Below are 21,408 nucleotides of genomic sequence, written 5' to 3'. Positions count from 1 at the left end.
AGATTCAAGTAAATTTTTTGCAAACAGTTAAATTGTTAATAGACTTTTTATTTCCACATTTAGTTATTAGCTAAGTAAAAAAAACTTGAAGTAAACTATAACAAATTGTAAAGTGTTTTGTCCGCCTCCGTGGTGTAATGGTCAGCGTGTTTAGCTACCGTGCTGGAGGTCCCGAGTTCGATTCCCAGGGGGGGTGAAAATAAATATTAGTGATTTTGCACTGTAATATTTATTTAATATTACCCTGGACTGGTTCCTGAAGCGCAAGAGTGATCACCTTGCCTTTGTGTAAGTAATGATCAAGAAAACACTGCGTCAATTCGATGCAGTGCCCTATGCACCATTGGGTGCGGATAAGGGTTATAAAGTGTTAATTGCCTTTAGATTTTTACATTAGTTTGTAAGCTAAGTAAAAAGTTCAAGTGTCGTTCGCCTTTAGGGTTTTTTATTAATTTACTTACATATAACTAATTCAAGTAAACTATTACAAATTGTAAACTGTTTATTGCCATTTCATATAAAAGGGAAAAACTATGCATGTTTCATATCAAGTTGAGACACTTTTAAATCGACATCTCATCCGGATGAAAAATTCAATATCCAATTTAATAAATTATATTAATTTTGTTAATTGCCTTTATGTTTTCGCATTAATTTATAAGCTAATTAAAATCGTCAACTGTTGATCGCCCTTTGGTTTTCACGTTAATTTATTGGCCATTATTATCAACTAAATCATTACAAATTGTCGTTGTAGCATCTCCAGTTGTAACCACTTGCACGATATTAAAAATTAAGAAAAAAGCTGTGGTTTCAAGTAGAGTCGAGGCGTCTGCATTTTAATGTTCACAGTGGCCTTTATTGCACCGGTTGATATATTACGAAAGAGTATAATGTCTCTTCGTCCGCCATAAAAGCTCCTAGCCACACAATGTAAAATATCAGATCGTTTTATGATTTTATATCACCTATACGTCCCATTGTACTACGACGGATTCCGAACATTAACCATTTATTGTTATTCAGTTCATCGGAACCGATCTTTTGTGGCACTGTAAAATATTCCAAAACTAATGGTACTACCTATTTAATGTAAAAAAGTTATGGTTGACTCCGAGAAACGTTCATTGGACACGTCTGATTTTTATGATAACTGATTACACTTATTATATTATCATGATCGTCTCTATGTTTAAAAAAATTATGTGTTGTGTGTGTGTCTCAGCTTGAGACGAAGCTTCAATTTTTTTTTACGAAGGACTCTAAGCATGCCAGATCGTTAGCCATAGGATGCATCTCCTCATACATACCCGCCAATTTTTTCGATTCCTGACCCGACCGCTTTCAAGTATTTGACATACCTGATCATGCCAAGTGTTTCACCATTAAAACATCTATCATACATCGTTTTGCCGCACATTGGTTAAAGAGAGAACGCATTTTGAATCAAAACAAGTAATATTTGAAACAACCAAGGAACTTTGTTTTTCCGAACATTTGTCTGAGAGAACGAATTTTTAAATAGCCATGTAATATGTATTTTCATAGCTTGTTTTAAAGAATAGTTGAATATACTTAATGGTATAATATTAAACACGCATACAATTTATAATGGAAAATCACAAAGTTAGTGTCCTTCAAATATAAATTATACACATACAATTGTTGAAATTTATACGTTAACTCGGTCGGAAATTGAATTCTGGACTACTGATTGGCCTAAGACTTGATAACTGCTGCTCTACATATATGTTCTGAATTTTAACTTAAACATATACCTCGGTATTCGTTGTTGTTATTTTTAGAGTTATCAAGTAAACTTCAGCATCTATGCCAAAGTGATAGATTTATACTAGTAATTAATGACTTAATTTGTCGATGCGTAAACAATAATGTTTTGATATCTTTCCGAAGATATAAACTTCCTTTGACATCAAAGCTGTTAAATTCAAGGTATCGCGAGAAAACTTGTAATTTCTGGTCTGGTCTTAGATTCTTCCGAAACGTTCCGTGTATATTCTCAAAATCTAAATATTGCGATCTGCGAAGTATGGTTTTGCGTAAGAGTTCTTACCATTTGGCTTTCAAGTATGTATCCTAGCCCAGTGGTTCTTAACCGGTGTTCCGCGGAGCACTGGTGCTACGCGAGCTTATTGCAAGTGCTCTGCGAAATTATGATATTTAAAATTTAATGTTGACTCATTTACTGTGCGATTTAAGTTGCAAATATAATGGCTAGATGACAGCACCCCTGCTAAGTGAAGTTGTGTGCGCTCACCTCACAAAAGCGGTCAGTATATTTATGATACTATCATAATACTAAGAACAATTGAAAATATCACGGGAGTTATGTGTAGGAATTTGAACAGACGGTGCTCCATCAACGGTAGGTTCATTGAAAGGATTTGTGACCCTTGATTTGTGAACCTTGGCTTAGCAATTTGGATGATGAAATGAGAGTAGCTATATCGAATATTAGACCTCATATCGCTGAAATTCGCAAAAGTCGACACGCTCAAGTGTCACATTAAATAATTTTCGCCGCAAAAAGTTTCCTCAGAGTTTTCGTGTTTTTATGTATTTTTTAAATTAATATAATTTTTAACTTGTCCGTAATATAATAATCGGTTTCATTTTAAATAAAAGTTATCTTTGTATGTTTTTTGAATCTTTAGTTTTGGTGTACCGCGAATTTTCCTTGTGATCAAAGGTGCTCCCTGATTTCAAAAGGGTTCAGAACCACTGATCTAGCTGGTAGTTTGTATGGCCGGAGATGTTCTGGATGTTCTCACGAGACAGCAGCTAATGAGCCACTTGTGGTTCTAGAAAGATACAGAATTGTCCCACAGATTCTTCTCGGTTTTCGACACTAAACAAGACTTGTCTCCGCCCAGTGGCGACCTGTGTTTCGCAATGTGTTTCCATAGGAATTAACTGACGGTAGATTTGTAAAAAGAGAAGGTTACCTGCGAAATAGTGGGAAAAGGACCACAGAATCATCACAACAGATGTTGCTCTATGTTTCATATATGTATGTACTTGAATTACATACCAGTTGATTTTCAAATTGTTAATTGTAGAAAATAACTGCAATGATGCCAAATTAATCGTATCTCAATTTATGTCTAATTAAAGAAGAAATTATTAGTCTTTAATTTAGAATAATTGATAATTAATACCAAAAAAGAATACTGTACTTATGTATGATTATCAAGACGTTTATTTTATAGAATTCCGTATTGAAAATAACATTGACGCTTAATCGATGACGATAATTTTATTTTAGAAATCTGATTTAATTTATAATAAATACGGATCAAATAAGTGTATCTTTTATTTATACATATAGTTATATGAAGTCCATCATGCTGAGGATTTTTTTTTAAATATTTGAAATGACAGATATTTAAAAATAATTAATAAATTAGAAGCTTTCCAGTTGTGCTAGTTGAGAAACGTCCCTGGCTCTGCCGCAATTTGCCTCTTAGGACTTATGTAGGACTATACAATGTACCACCGACCCTCACAGATTTAACTATCGTTGTTAACTGTCCAGTTATCGTTAACTAACAGTAGGGATGAGACAAAATGTCACGTATTTCTGTCGGTTACGGGTTAAACTCTGTTTCGAGTGCACTTAGGCAAAACGCGAATTGCGAAAGTCCCGAGTGAATTTTAGCGCTTATTCCACTCGCAAATTGCATTAAATTGTGAAATATTACAACGTTACCATCTATTATGACGCCTCGCTATAGTTTTGTAAGTGAGGACAATCCAACGTGACCCCGACGCTATTTTTACTTCATATTCATAGTATAATATAATCATATAGTCCAGTGCAATGATAGAAAATATTATATAGGACAAATCATACGATGGATAGCTCGAGTGCATTCAATAAAAATTTACAAACAAGTTTTATGCATATTTATAAAATTATACAGAGTACTGAAGGTTTTTTATTATTATCGAAATTAAAAATAAAAAATCTGAACCCAACGGCATAGAGAATTCTGTACTTTTTGCCATACGAAAAGTAAAGTATTTGTTTTTAAGTTAAAAGGGTTGCAAGAATACTGAAGATGTGGAATTATGATAAATTAGGTAAAACAAATAAGTAAAAAAAAAAACATTTTATTATTACGTGTATATATATATATATATATATATATATATATATATATATATATATATATATATATATATATATATATATATATATATATATATATATATATATATATATGCGATCTCTCAGAAGAATGTGTAACAAAACGATGTATGATAGATGTGCGAATAGTGAAATAAGGAAAGAATGCAAAGCTGAGATAAGCATTATCGATAAAATTAAGAAAGGTGTGTTGAGATGGTTTGGACATGTAGAACGAATGAGTGAGGAAAGAACGGTAAAACAAATTTATGAGGCGAATGTTAGCGGGAAAAGAAGCAGAGGAAGACCGAGAAAAACATGGCACGATCAGGTATGCCAAATACTTGAAAGTGGTCAGGTTAGGAGTCGTAACAATCGGCGGGTATGTATGAGGAGATGCATGAACGTGGAAGAGGCGAAGAATGTTTGCAAGGACAGAGTGGTGTGGCGCTCTATTCTCTCTGCCTACCCCTGCGGGGAAGCGGCGTGATGGTTAGTTAGTTAGTTATATATATATATATATATATATATATATATATATATATATATATATATATATATATATATATATATATATATATATATATATATATATATATATATATATATATATATATATATATATATATATATATATATATATGTATATATATATATATATATATATGTATATATATATATATATATATATATATATATATATATATATATATATATATATATATATATATATATATATATATATATATATATATATATATATATATATATATATATATATATATATATATATATATATATATATATATATATATATATATATATATATATATATATATATATATATATATATATATATATATATATATATATATATATATATATATATATATATATATATATATATATATATATATATATATGGGAAGTATATAGAATTTTTTATTGCCCTTCTGCTGATCCGATGTAATTCCAATACTTCGTACGTACAGCGTATATCCAAAAATGACCTTTTTAAGAATTGAAGAAGGAATTAGAAGAAAACTCAATTTTCCCTCTTTGCGTCATAAGGTGTCGTATTTCCAACGACCTATTGAGGCAATCAGTTTCCCATTGTGTAGCCCACTTACGCTTTCACTCCACTGAGAGAATTTGAAAAACTAATTCACACATTCGTGTCAAGTTCGTAGCCATTTTTACCAAATAAGAAAACAATGAATTCCCTGTGAACATTCCTCGGCCAGAAATAGACTGTTACAGGTGACGAGTGCCTGATTTTCCAATGTCTAGAGACATATTTATTACTATCCCACGATTTCACGGCGTTAGTGCCACTTTGCTCCCGAAAAAAGCTTTTAGTATTATTGTTAGTGGAGGCATTTGCCAGCAAACCCACTTTACGGTAGATTGTACCTTATTTTGCCGGGTAAATACTAAGATGGAAGAAATAATTGGACCCGCTAGATTGAATCTTGTAAATTAGTTACCGCTGTTACCGTTTTCTCCATGTTTCAATCAAGTCGCATGACTTAAAAAAAAAACAAATCAAATATGTTCTTCAAAAGACATGGTACAATTTCTACAATTTATTTAGTCGAAAAATGTCAAATTACAAAAGATTTCATAATTATTTCAGTACTGAAATAACATTCTACATTTATGATCAAATAATGTTAATAATTATAAGGCACTTAAGTTTTTCGAGTGGTTCTAACAATTTATGATTTCCGAAAATATTTTCAGTCTATTATTTTATTTGTGTAGACTTTTACGTTTCAAAGGTATGACAAAGACGAAAGATGGATGCAATGGTTTTAACTGAAAGTGGCTAGGTAATTGATTAAAAATTAAATCGAATGCATGTCAACGCAGTATGACGGACTAACTAATACACTATTCCAATTTCAATCCACGTGTTTCTTTAAGTGTAAAGTTTTGATATATTAATTACATGTAAATGTACATTAAGTTCAACTATGTATAGTAAAAAAATTACAGCCTATTTGGTGTGTTTTAATTTATTTTTTACACCAACATTGGATTTAACTCCACAAAGGGGGCTAATATCAAAATTCCTATTTTTATTGATATCTCTGTTGAAATATCAATAAATATATTTTTTGGCCTTTTGCGGATCTTGGTCTAATTTTTGTGAAATCTTGTGTTTATCAGATATATTTTAATTGTAATTCTTGTTTTTTTTTTTTATTTGTTAAAATTAGTAAGATTTTATCATTTTTTAAGTTGTTTAGTTTAGTGAGACGTAATGAGACATTTCTTTTTCACACCACACTTTTCACATGTCGTTTTATGTAGCTTGGAATGTTTTTTATTGTAGCGAGTTTTATTGAACTTTTTGTGGCTTGAAATAATCATAATCATGCCATTATGCCAAATAATACCGTCTAGGGATCTGGGAACCTTAATAATATAGAGGGCTGTCATTGTACAATACAACCGTACGTTGTAAAACTTATTTACGTAAATTCCGAGATATATCTGTATTATATGGAATTATTAATTAAAAATTAACTACTTTATGCAAAAAATTAAATACTACGTATTTCGCAATATTCTTTTATTCGTTGTAGGTAGATTTTATTCAAAAAATGAATCGTAATAATTCAAAAATTAAATTTTAATCGCAAGCTGTTGGTGAGATGAAATCTTGCTACGTGACTTCAAAGTATGGCATCAGTTTCATACTTTATCCATTAATAATATCGTATCATTTATCAGCGCCTCCGCTATCTACTAATTTCGTACGCTACATGATTTTTACTTTTTATTGCGGAACGTCGATCCACCTATACTAAAAATGTGTCCGCTATTGCCGTCTACTGCCGTCTACTACTACCGTCTACTGCCGGTAAAGTTCGAACCGTAAAATCTCACGTTTAATATCCTTAATATGGATAGTGGATAGCCGGAGCCGATATTCTTTTATTCTCTCCAATATACATTACAGTTTATTTACACTTTCACTGTAATCGAGAAAAGAAATCGTATCCGGGTCCAAGGAGACCCGAGACCACCTCCGGCCTTGGGAAGAAATGTCGTAACGTGGCTATAGTTAAACTGGTACCGAGATTAGATAAATATCTAGAGATTACACAATAATCATTTTATGTTCTCCTGGGAGAATCTTCACACGACATTCCACTGATTTCTCCGGAGATTATGTAATCAAATTATTTTCATGGCACGTGTTTTACTGCCACCTGTAACACGGTAATAAGGACATTATGTGTTCTCAACGCTTATGCATAAAATAAACACCTCCATCCGTACTCCATGATGCATAGGGCGCCGTATTAACCTGATCGTTACCTACATGAAGGCAAGATTTCTATTCAGACTCTAGACTCTAGACATCTACGAGTGGAAGTATGTTTAATATGGTATATAGAATATATTGTCCGCCTCCGTAGTGTAATGGTCAGAACGCTCGGCTACCGTGCTGGAGGTCCCGGGTCCGATTCCCAAGGGAGGGGGTCAAATAAATATAAGTGATATTTCGCTCTAATATTTATTCAATATTATCCTGGATCGAAAACGGTGGGCTAATCATCTTTGCTTCATGTGTTAACGATCAAGATAACACTACGTTTCTATGATTCATTGCCCTATGCACCATAGGGTATGGACGAGGGTTTGAAGAAGGAGAGAAGATATAGGATATGATCTCTGCTTAGTAGTCTCATGAAAAAAATTCACCTTAAGGCGAATTATAAATAATATATGTTGAAAGAATATATATTTAACCAGAAGGGTTCTAAAACTGTGAAAAGTTGAAGTCTACTTACTGCCTCAAACCATCATCAAATTTTTCGGGACTTCTAACTTTTTAAAACTGACCACAAATCAAATATTTGTATTTTTTTGTTACAGTGACTTCAGACCAACCAGCTTGGAGAGGCGCCAGGAAGTTTGCAGGTTGAGGATTTACGAAGTGTTTGCCTGGGGGATTCCGCTCTTGATCGCCGGCACTGCTGCCATCCTGGACAAACTGCCGCCGGATCCACTGCGCCCCTTCCTCCGCCCAAGGTTCGGCGTCAGGAATTGCTGGTTTTATGGTAACAATTTTTTATCTTCTCCACAAGTGTGTTGTGTCTTTAATTTATTGGCATGCTCTCTCTTTTTTCTTATCCCACACTTACAATCTAAATGTTTTCAAACCCTTATCCGCACCCCAATGGTGCATAGGGCACTGCATTATATAAACACAGTGTTATCTTGATCGTTAACACACGAATGGAAGGTGATCAGGTACCAGTCCAAGGTAATATTGAATAAATATTAGATTGAAAAAATTGTTTATATTTTTTTGACAATGTAAACGTTACATAGGTTTATCCATATGAATTCACACAGCAAACATTATCTCGTCGTAATTTATATAGGCTTTTACATCAGTGTACTATATTTATTATAATAATAGTATTTTTTTATCCTAGCGGGGTTAAGCAATAAATGCATCACTGATTCAATATTCTGTTCTCTTAATTATGAACTTCTTAAGTCGGAAGTTGTATCAGAAACAATAAATAAAGATACCTACTACACTCAAAACTATACAGGCATCTGTAAAATTATCATTTATCATAATTGGAAACTGGTGGCAGATTTAGTCATTGCTTACATAAAACAAAAAATGTCCTCAGTAAAGTAGCATAGTTGCTGAGATATCAGCATTTTTTTAATTTTTGAAACAAATACTTATAAATTTTCAATTCACAGCGCTACAAATAAAAGTATTTAATTTTTTTTGTCGTATATAATGTTGAATTGTCGCACTTCCAAACCAATTTCATATTTTTTTTTAATAAAGGGTATTACAGATTTTGCAACCAAAAATTGATAGAATTGGCCAATTTTTTTTCACCTTTTTCTATAAAGCTAAAAATAAAATAAATCTCTATACGAAATAGGTAGTTATCTTCAATTTATCTAGGTTTTTATATGATATTAGTATTAAAATGTATTAAACGCTCATTTTATTTTAATAAAGAGTATGTACGAGTATGACATGTTCGTCTTCGGTTTTATTTGTTTGAATGCGAGATGTTTTGTTAATACATATTATATAATAGATCATGACTATGTCTTGACGTAAACAAAACTTGGGTAGGCGGCATAAAATAAAGATTAATCATTTATTACAAAGTTGTCATTTCCGGTACCATTCGCAAATTGCAAATAATAATTCAAGGAATTTATTCGTATTTAGTGGCGGTCTGCTGAACGAAATGTGTGATACTGACACAGCACTGTTTGCATTCGCTAACCATTGAGCGGAGTACGTTCATAAATTGATAGGCCATGTGGTCACTCGTCAGCTGCATATGTCACAGAGTGTTGTGTTTCACAAACAAATTGATAAAATATTTAGTAATTGAGACCGTGTTCACCGTTTACTGTTTAGCAGAACAATGCGATCCCACGCTTCACTTCTATGAAATTGGACTGACTGGCTTTGGAGAATTCCAACCACAATACAATGAACGCAAATGAAAATCATAAATTTTAGACTGCATGCGAAAAAGAGAAAGTCGTTCAACTTTTGAGTTTTCCCCTTCGATAAAAATTCTAATGTAATCATCGTTAGAATGTTTCCTCTTTTAATTCGTCGTTACTACTGATCAGGTCGCGTAGTATGCGATATTCGGGTTCAACTTTTCATAATACTATTCATGTATTTTGTACATATTTTATTAAAAAATAATGCAAAATATTTTTTACTCTGTTAGACGAATTTTCTAAAGGCGTTTAAAATGTGGATATTAGTAATATTATAATAATCAAAAGGACATTTTCGCGCACTGTGAATTTTAAGACTTTACGTTAGTTGACATTTGTTGGGCGCTACGCAGAAAAGAACCAATCCACGAATTGTAAATAATAATTAAATGGATTAGAATTACGTAAAAACGGATCATGACATATATAAAAAAATGCAAAATATATACGAGTATATGTATGACAAATAAATATTAGGATTGGTTATAAAAAGTTTTGTATTACCAGGAAAGTATGCAAATAAAATGTTAATATTTATCATTGTGTGAGTTATTGTGTATGTATTTATGTTCGTGAGATTAATACACATATGATAAATAGACATTTTTTAAAATTTGTAGTATTGTAGAGTAAGCTCCTTTTATTCCAATAAATCTTAAAAGTTTTAAACGCGAACAATTTCAATTACATAAATCCTATGTTCTATTATTTCGATTATTTATTGATGTCTCACAGAATCGAAACAATTTTAAAGTTTAAGAAATTGTAAGAAATATTGTTTTTTTTAGGGATTAACTATTCGTACGGCCTCTCATCGGCTAGCTTAAGGGATCACTTATATACTTATGTATTATATACTTATGTAACGTTCACCATTCCGCCTAAGCTTGATAGCAGAATACATATACATTTACGAAGCAATAATATTTAATACATTATTTCCCCTAAATAAAAACGACGAAATTAAACACTTCGAAAAATATTATCTCGTTAAAGAAGCGTGTTTGTAATTCCGTCTGAATGACTCTTGTGTCGTCTAACACGGCACTTGCGTGTTATATTAATACGAATCAATAACTCACAGCATCAACTCTTCAGATAAATCTGCGGAGGATCGCGAACTCCGTAATTGCAACTCATTTTTATCACTTTTAGCAAACGGCCTGACTTACTCAAATGATATTTATGAGCCAGTGAGATAATTACGTCACTTATGATTTGAGAGGCACAATTTACTCCCACCTCCGTTATTTACAACGTGATCTTCTACTCGACACAAATTGGGCCACTTGTCCTTAATTATTTGCAATAAAATATTACATTACACTCTTCATTATTTGGGTGTTCGTCGTGATTTATGGAATTAAGTGCTCTATTGTCTTGATACTTTTATTATACAAGTGAGGTAAGATTTGTGGCCGTTTGTTTAGTTTTTTGCTCAAACGCGAGGTGCCTTAGACCCTAGGCCATGCGCAGGCCTACCTGGGCATACCACTATAGATGGGCCTACAAAAGAAAGTACCTACGGTTAAACTTCTTTGTAACGAATTTCTGTTCACCGAATACTGTCTAAAACGATTATTATTTTATTAAATATAGAATTTTCACGATTTCTCTATTAAGATTTTTTTTATTGATATCTCAAACAAAAATATGGAGTCTGGGGAATCACAGAGGTCACCTATCATTGTCTGATTTAAGTGATCATTTTATACACTGTGTAACATTAACCATTCATTCCGTGATTTAAAATCACACTACTCAAATTTTGGAAATTATATTTATGCTTCAATTGGAAAGATCGTCTTCACCTATGTTTGAGATATCAGTTTAAAAATCTTCATATAAATAACTCTGCTCTAGCAAATACAGAATTTGTCAAAAAAAAATGTGTACACTAAAAATATTATGACGTTCTTCATGTTATTTGCCTTCTTTATATGAGATTATCTCCCCTAATACTGATTAAGGATTTCGCCTAATTCTTCTTCTTCTACCCCTTTCGTTGGCCGGTTTTTAACTCGGTTGTACATCATTTCTTCTACACATTCACATTTACTCTGGTTCCATCCTTCTTTTGCCAATTCCTTGTTTCACTTTCATACATCAGTGTTGGGACTAGCACTGCCGCTTAGCTTCCGTGTGTATTGTATTACTTACTTGCATTAGTATGAAGGGAGTACAATATCTAACTGTATTTTTTGGAGAAAATAAACTGTGGCCATTATTCCGTAATCTTTAACAACTCATTAGCCTATATTATGGTAAAATAACTGTGATAAACTCTAATGATCTATTCAATAACTGTGTCTATACATACACAAAAAAGGTAATTAACAAACGTTTCATTTAAGGGGCACCGCAACATTGTATTTTAATAGATATTGTATTTTAACCTGTATTTAAAAATAAAAATAAAGGAATAACCCGCAAAGTCCCAAATTTTAGAGGTTTGTCTGCAGGTAGAACAGTAATGATAGGGAAGGTTTTTTTTTAATGTAGTTAATACTTTATATAGAATGATACATTTATTAAATTATATATGAAAAACGACTCAACTAGTCGTGTTTAAATTCATAAACTCTAAAAATGGTCTTGCACAAGTGTTTAATTTTTATGTTGATACAAGATTTTTAAATAATATTTATGTTTTGTACTGACATTTCTTGGTGGAACTGCATTTTATATAATAAAACAACTTATTTGATTTTTTTCCACTTTTATTTTATTTGACCAGTGACCGGGTAACGACGAAAACCGGTCACTGGCCAAATAAAATAAAAGGAATAAAATAAATTAAATAGACTATATATTTATTGTTTTATTATATTTATAATCATTGTTTGTTTGATTTTTACATAGTTACTAATTCTTTCTGTATTTTATTTTATTTAAAAAAAAAATCGTAAGTAAAGTTTTATGCTCAACGAAATATGTACATATTAAAATTGGTTGCAGTACCCCTTAAGGAAGAAATCGTGCGTGTTAAAAAAGTAATTAATCCACAAAACAATAGCTGTCTTTTTATTAAAGTTTTTTTTAAGAAATGTCGGCTTAATAGCATGTAATCTTTCATATTACAGTTAAGACTATTTATAAATTTTCTTAGAATAAATCTATTAAAAACAAAAAGTATTCCTTGAATCAGAAAAATCAAACCAAGAAAGGTTATAACAATCAAAATTATAACTTTATAATAATATTGAATAAATCGAACTGAGTAAGATTAAAAACAAAATTTTGATATTCATTCGTAACAAACTTCATGTAAGGTTTTTTTAAAGCCGTATAAATATCCATATTTACTTTTTATGTAAGTTATGATTATAACCTTTACATTTTCTGAGAATTTAGAAATCTGCGTTTAAATTTAAATTATAATTGATTAATGTATTTCAAATATAAGAATATTTATTATAAAACTTACATACATATATTAAAACTTCAATTACCATATACTGGTTCCTAAACTCTAGTACCCTAGTAAAAATCAATACTCACTGAAAATTTCTGTATGTTACCATATTGCGATATTTGAATAATAATAAATAATAATAAAACCCTTATCCGCACCCCAATGGTGCATAGGGCACTGTGTCATATAAACGCAGTGTTATCTTGATCGTTTACACATGAAAGAAAGGTGATCAGCCCTCCGCTTCAGGTACCAGTCCATGGTAATATTGAATAAATATTACAGTGAAAAAATCACTTATATTTATTTTACCCCCCTTGGGAATCGAACCCGGGAACTCCAGAACGGTAGCCGAGCGTGCTGACCATTACACTACGAAGGCGGACAAAATTGAATACCTACATTATAATTAGGTGTATTATTATTATTATTTTATTTTTTTCAATTTTCAATTTAAACCCTTATCTGCACCCAAATGGTGCATAGGGCACTGCATCATATAAACGCAGTACACTACGGAGGCAGACAGAGAATTTAAATTTAATGGCAGTAAAATGCATTTATTAAAAGAGTGTTCAAATGAGGTTACGCGGAGCTATCAAATTCAATTGTATAATTTATATTTGAAGCACTAACTTTGTGATTTTCCATTTTATAATTAAAATGTAACTTGTTTTAAAATCACTATAAATATTTTATTATAACTTAATTATAATGTTTACAGTACTAATCAGTCTTGATAAAGAAGCGGTTAGCTTCGAAACCGGTATACATTATAATTAAGTTATAATAAAATATTTATAGTGATGTTACATTTTAATTATACACAAATTCAATAGCGTTTTTGTGTATCCTCAACAATTAAAATAATAATTTAGGATAATTTATATAGTGCTATTTTCGTAAAATACTACCTCAAGGGCGCTAATTCAGATGTGGATTATGACATGAAGATGATAATGATAGATTAAAATAAATATTTTAAAGAAGAATCAGTCTCAACAAGAGCTCAGTCTCTTTTTTGGAGAGGCACAGCGAATCGAAATACCAAAGTTTTCCATATGAATAAATGTTTAAAATGTATTTAGTTATACTTAAAAATGTAAATATATTAAATAAATAAAAAAAAAATAAAAAAAGAAAGATGAAAAACTTCGTCAACCGGCTGAGTCTAAAGGGAAGTGGAGTGCCGTATTGTAATGCCGCGGAAGCTATTGTAGAGACTGTTCTATATTATCAAGCTGTAGCTTATAGATTATCATCTATAGCTATAATCATGTTTCTGGCGTTTCCCAGTGTGTAAAATAATCCGGTTAGGAAGATATGTATGTAAGACCATACATACATACATACAAATAAAGGGTCTTTGATAAATAAAAGCTTTCCCAATCCAACCATAGACAGCTCCAGTAAACTCACCCTGGGTATTAAGAACATGGTGGTAGATTGTACACACTAGTAAGTATTAACTTACATGCCCCGCTGATAGTAAAAGGGATATTGAAAGCATTAGTAATATTTAAAAAATATATTTGATTGCGAAAAACTGCATGATCTTATATCGGTATTTAACCGATATAAGATTTAAAAAAATATTTTATTTTAATGGATGGGTCCAAATGGAAGAAACCAAGAGCTTCGATACCAGACCTGAGAACGTGGCGGGAGCTTTCAAATTACATTATGCTATATTTCTTTACTCTTTTTGATGAGTTGAATATTATATTGTATATTTTCTCTTCAGGTGACATGGAAATCTTGACATTCTTCTTCGGGCCGATTGGTTTCCTGCTCCTCGTGAACCTGATGCTGTTTGCTTCTACTGCCAGGCAACTGACTTGTGGACTCTGGAAGAGAGAGGACGTCAAATCTACAACTGAAAGGTAACGTTTACTGTTTATATTTTATTTATTCATTTCGCACACAACAAATTATTCATCTGTAAATACCTATTTCTTTAAATGTGTTATTTTCCCTCGGTCGGTAGCTAAGAATAAAATAGGTCGTATGCGAATATTTAAGCTCTTTTTGTATCTGTCATTGTACAGTTAAACCTTGATATAACGGACTAGTTTAGGGGAGGGGGTGTCCGTTAAAGCTGAAAGTTCGTTTTACCGATATTTCTTCATGCATACTTCATGCATCTGATCACAAAGTATAATCTGTATTATTCGCTGTTTAACATATGTTAATTTTTTTTTAAATCTCGAAATGAACGAATCAAGAACATTTTTACCTATATCAATAAAGACGATAATTAATAAACGCAAAATGTTTTATTTTATTTTTACAAACCGCTACGGATAGCATAGTTTACTTTTCAGGTGAAATGAGTAGTAGTAGAAAAAGTAACATAAAACACTGTTCTGTAAAATACGTCAAACGTACATACGACGCGTCGTATGTACGTTTGACGTATTTTACAGTCGCGACGGTTAGTCAGTAGAGCGACGATAAATATTCACTTTTTTATTACATTTATTATTAGATTAAAACCAATATTTTTAGCTTTTCCACTTTTTTATTTGACCAGCGACCGGGTTTCGTCGTTACCGACATCATCAGACTGGTGGAAAAAAAAGTGGAAAAGCTAAACATATTGGTTTTAATCTAATAATAAATTAAAAATGCAATTCCATCACGAAGTGTCAGTGGATAATATAAATTTTTTATTACAATTGTTTTTTGTCTTCGAAGATTCTACAAACACGTTTAAATAATATTCACTTGGACGACTTTGTATACTGCTACATACATATGGCATATATGTATATGGATTAGGGAAATCAATGGAATAAATCAGGGACAATCCAAGAAGCGTGAAATTAAACTGTTTGTAGAGGGTAGGGATACTCGCTACCCTTAAAACGGTAACGGAGGGAAATGACTAGCCTCTTCCGTTCTACTTCGGATGAAATATACGATTAACAGATATTAGTCTCTACAATTCCTTATGCGAGTCGGTGACTACATCAAAGGACATGTCTCTAACTCAAAACAATTATTTACTACGACATTGAATTGAAGGGTTTTGAACAAAAACTGCATAACCAACATAATGTTTGAAAATTAATATATACACTTTAAACGATTCTGGATTAATATTAGTCCGCCTCCGTAGTGTAATGGTCAGCACGCTCGGCTACCGTACTGGAGGTCCCGGGTTCGATTCCCAGGGACGGTCAAATAAATATAAGTGATTTTTTCACTCTAATATTTATTCAATATTACCCTTGACTGGTACCTGAAGCGGCGGGCTGATCACCTTTCCTTCATGTGTCAATGATCAAGATAACACTGCGTTTATATGATGCAGTGCCCTATGCACCATTGGGGTGCGGATAAGGGTTTGAATGAATGAATATTTATAAGTTAAAAGTAGCAACCCTCACAGTAACATTTTTTCCGACAAATTTGTTGAATTGAATAATTATTTATTTCATTGGATATATAACGAAATTCGTTCAAACAAAAGATTTACGGCCTTCTTTTGCAGTCAGTTTTTGTAATTTTGTTTGATGGCTATCAATGTTCGTTGAATTGGAAAATACTTGTCAAAATAATGAAAATAATTGCCTTTTTGTTACAATATCAAAATTTAACGACATTACTGAATAGAATATAAAAATAAATAAAAAATTCAAGGGAATTTAACAGAAAATAGTATCTTATTTCGTGTATGTTTTGAATTTCACAAATTGTGGTTACTACGAGTAAATACGTCTCATGTGGCTACAGCCATTGTCATCCATTCAAAGAGAAAACCAACAAAAGCTTCCTACTTAGTTACATTATATTATTTTATACATTCAAAGTAAAGAACAGACCACAGACAGGCCTAGCGGCTATTCCCATCCTTCCCGTATGTCCTCAGTTCTCCGAGTAGCCATTCAATTCTCTATTGACTTTAATTACCCACTAACAGTCTAGCATGTTGGCTCATTTAGCGGTATTCTTTGACGGAGGAAATCGTCAAAACAATAATAGGTAATTTATTTATTCTCATCGTTAATAGACAGACATTTCTAAGAATAATTACCGCTTAAATACTTGAGCGATTAGAGTCGACAGCGAAAGCGAAGCAATTACAAATCCAAAAATGACTAAGGACTACGTTCAAACTTTATTTTTTAAACTTTTACAACTTTTCGTAGCTCTCCGCATATTGTAAATTGCGTATTTGTACGTAAAAATGTTGCAAATCTTATACTTTATTTCCGTCTTTCCGGCACAGGATGAACTTGAAAGTTGACTAAAATATTTACGTAATACCCTCTTTCAAACTTTTACCAAAATCTCAATTTTCGGTTGTTGGAAAATATTGCTTCTCAACAATAAGCCTATTTTATAAAAGGATTTAAATAATGAAACATACTTACGGAGTTATTTTATATTCATTATCTTGTTGTTATTCATGGAATTGTCTGGTTTATTCTAAGATTTTATGTGAAAAAATCAACGGTCTTCTTATTTTTTTATTTTTATTTCAAAGGTTCAGTGATGTATGAATTTGAGTACTAATCAAGCCACGGTTTAGGGTTCAGTATTCGTCAAGTCGCAACTTAATTTTCTCTGAATCCAGGTAACATTTTACGTAATTGATCTTTGTCTTAAAATACCGTTTTTGCATTGAAAAAATAAGATTTTCTTCAAAAGAATTATATGGTTTTGAAAAAAAGAGATATTGAGAGGTAAGGAAAAATTATAAAAATATTTTTTTATACATATTCTAAAAAACAAAAAAAATATTTAATTTAATTGTTTTTAAAAATCGGGTGTAGACACAAGTGCAGCCCTGACCGCGGCTGAGGGGATTCTGATTTGAACACTTTAGCCAAGCTTGAGATCTCAGCCTTAAGATATTATTTTACTCTTCTTCTTCTTCTTCTAACCCTTATCCGCACCTCATGGTGCATAAGGCGCTGCATTGTATAAACGCAGTGTTATCTTGATCATTATTAACACATGAAGGAAAGGTGATCAACCCTCCGCTTCAGGTTACCAGTCCAGGGTAATATTGAATAAATACTTTTATTACTATTATTTACTGTTATTTAAGGATAAAATAGTTTTAAACAAAAATTGTCATGAACATATTACTCTAAAAATAAGGATAAAATAAGACTGCCATTGTTGAAAAAAACCGAGTCGCAAAATTGTTTAATATATAAGGGTTTGAAAATGTTTGATAAGATGCCTGAACGTATGAAGAATGAAAAGAGTCTGAAAGAATTAAAAAATAAATGTTTTGTAAGGAAATGTAAATATAAATATATATATATATATATATATATATATATATATATATATATATATATATATATATATATATATATATATATATATATTATATATATATATATATATATATATATAAATATATATAAATATATTTGTATCTAATTTAATATTTTAATATGTCGCTTTGTAGTATTTTAAAAAGTGTTTATTTCCACTTGCAGGGCCGCCCTGGGAAGGGTCTGCATGAAGCTAGTGGTGGTGATGGGAGTGACCTGGGTGGCTGACGTCGTCTCGTGGGCCATCGGGGGCCCCAACTATGTCTGGTACATCACGGACCTCATCAACGCTCTCCAAGGAGTTCTCATCTTCATCGTAGTTGGATGCCAACCTCAGGTAACAATCACTATTTTATAATTTATATTTGAAGCACTAATTTTGTGATTTTCCATTTTATAATTAAAATGTTACTTTGTTTTTAAATCGCTATAAATATTTTATTATAACTTAATTATAACGTCTACCGGTTTCGAAGCTAACCGCTTCTTTATCAAGACTGATTAATACTAAAATGCTATCTGTCTAAATATATTACACGCTAAATTAATTATAATGTCTACCTACTACTACTACGGTTAAAAAGGCAATTAATACTAATTTACAACTAATAAATACAGTAAATGATTTTGCAGTCTTGATAAAGAAGCGGTTAGCTTCGAAATCGGTAGACATTATAATTGAGTTATAACAAAATATTTATAGTGATTTTAAAACAAAGTTACATTTGAATTATATTACTATTTTTAAATTGTAAAAAAAAATATTTTCCATTGGTCTGGGTGTTTGTGATGCATTTTTCACATTTATCTTCCCTTACTATCCTACCTCTAAGACAATCCTCTAAATCTAGAAGCTTTAGAGTTTATTGGTCCTGTTTTATTCTGCACCAAATATAAGGATTTTGTGTAATAAATAAGTTTTTAGCAGAAATTTATCAAAATAATAATTAAATATTTTATTACAAAATTTACCCATCATTAACTAATTGTGTTTTCTCTCTCAGGTCTGGGCTGCTGTAAAGAAGTTGTGGTGCCTGAAGAAGTTTCGTAGCAACGTTACCAACACTACTGGAGCTCCGATGAATTCCTCCTCGCAAGGATTACCTTCGATGGGAGATTCCGTCACCAACAACACCATAGCCAACACCAATAATTCCAACATTAAAATACCCATGGAGACAGTGTGTTAAAATCCTATCTGCCGTAGGAGAATTTAAAGACTTATTCTTAGCCAACCAAAGCATCATCCTTTATTGAAATACAAACATTGTAGAATTATCCCATCATTTTTAGGATTAAGCTCTAATACTCACGAAATTAACGGACTCGAAGACTTGTGTACTTTCATTGCATAAAACTATTTTCCGCTTTAGTCATTATTTGGCACAATTATATGGACAAAAGTAAACCAGATCTATAAGGGATGCAACCATTGAAATACTTAAGATTTAATCGTAAATACCATTGCACAATTTATATTTTTTCATTTCCGAGCTTTGTAATTTGTAAGAGAAAGTATTTTAGCTACTTAATTCAATGTTATTAAATTATAGTTAAAATCTCAACCATTCCGTGCACAAATTATACTGAACATTTTTTTCATAATATTTGTAACCATAAAAAAATAATTGAGTCACAAAAATGGTTTAAGCATTTTTTTTTAAGATTTAAAAATAATTAATATATCTAGGTTTAACAATTGGATGTTGTAGTGAATGTCTCGTTGGATAGATGTTAGGTGTATTTTTATATGGACAAATTCGAATAGTAACAAGATAGCAGATTTTCAAAATGTAGAATCAGTGTAATATGTAAAATGTTACTTTTCAAATAGCAGCTCCGAATATTATGAGGCTAAATTGTATCCTGCATAAGATGAATTATTTTTTGTGATAAACAAAAAATAACAGCATTGAAGCTGTAAGTATAATTTATATATTATATAAGTCGTGTACATAAGATGTTTAGATTGTTTTGACTAACACTTACCTGTAATATTAATTGTAAATATATGATTTTAGTATGCACATTTTCAAATGTGCAGATATTTTGATAATTTAATGGTACAAGTTTATTTGATTATCATAATTGACTTCTTTAATGTTATAGAAGTTTTAGTCATCTTTAGGCTTACTTTTAAAGTGTAAACAACGATACTTAGACTTAGCTTTTATTTGAATTTGTGTTTTTCCCGTCTCGTGAAAAACAACATCATTCGATGACTTAAAGGGCAACTTTAATTTATAGTAATTTTTGTTGCTTATTTAAAATATTTTTATACTAAATAAGAAAGCTTTACTTCAGTGTCAACTATGAATGGCTTTATTTACTCTCTTACTGCCGTAGCTTATTTATTTTTCAGTATTAAAACATTTCTTTGTTGGAGATATTACTTAGAAATGTCTTCTGAAGCTTTTTATTATACAAACTTCCAATTTCGGCAAATTATAAGAAACCTGCATTTCTTAGGTCATTCCTTTTCTTTTAATTTAAATTTTACCTTAACAGATAGCTAAATGTGTTTATAGTAGTGACAATGTGCAAAGTTTATAAAAAAAAAAACAAAAAAAAACTTGCCAAACTTCTATTTAAAAATAAATAAATGTTATTTTCAAGATATTTTACCAATTTTATTTCACTATCCTTCTATTTTATATGAAATTACTAAATCCAAAAGAAAAGTGTTATTGAAAGATAAGGAGTTAAAAAAATATATATAAAAAGAATCTTTCAGTACATATTCTAAAAAAAAAATTGGGCGTGAAGTCTCTTTGGGCTCTCAGTGCAGCCAGACGCTTACTGAATTCTATTATTGCGAGTAAGACTTAAGGACAACACAGATAAGGATATTTAAAATAAAATAAAAGTAAGTACTATAAAATAAAATTTCTCCGCAAAATATTTTTGAAAATGGATTGTGAAAAAGTAAAACAATTATTCTATTTTTAAAATTTCATCTGCCAAAATTTTACTAGTCTCTTGACATTTCAAAATGAATCAAATAAAACCTCTACGTACAAAATCAG

The 21,408-nt window shown here is 31.1% G+C and overlaps 1 protein-coding gene across 1 annotated transcript in view; it reads left to right on the top strand.

Annotated features, from left to right (window-relative positions):
- Positions 1-21,004, top strand: part of LOC148301799 (putative G protein-coupled receptor Mth-like 1) — a 193,626-nt gene extending 172,622 nt beyond the window's left edge. The window contains exons 3-6 of the mRNA XM_088272670.1: positions 8,042-8,226; positions 14,830-14,968; positions 18,548-18,719; positions 19,387-21,004. Of these exons, the coding sequence (XP_088128796.1) occupies positions 8,042-8,226; positions 14,830-14,968; positions 18,548-18,719; positions 19,387-19,572 (682 nt within the window). The 3' untranslated portion in view covers positions 19,573-21,004. The remainder of the gene's footprint in view (positions 1-8,041; positions 8,227-14,829; positions 14,969-18,547; positions 18,720-19,386) is intronic.
- The last annotated feature ends 404 nt before the right edge of the window (positions 21,005-21,408 follow it).

This window comes from Brachycentrus maculatus, unplaced genomic scaffold, assembly GCF_059751285.1.
Source record: "Brachycentrus maculatus isolate JH-2025_06_01 unplaced genomic scaffold, ASM5975128v1 h1tg000514l, whole genome shotgun sequence".
NCBI classification, from domain to species: Eukaryota; Metazoa; Arthropoda; class Insecta; order Trichoptera; family Brachycentridae; genus Brachycentrus; species Brachycentrus maculatus.
This window is presented reverse-complemented; position numbering and strand designations above follow the sequence as displayed.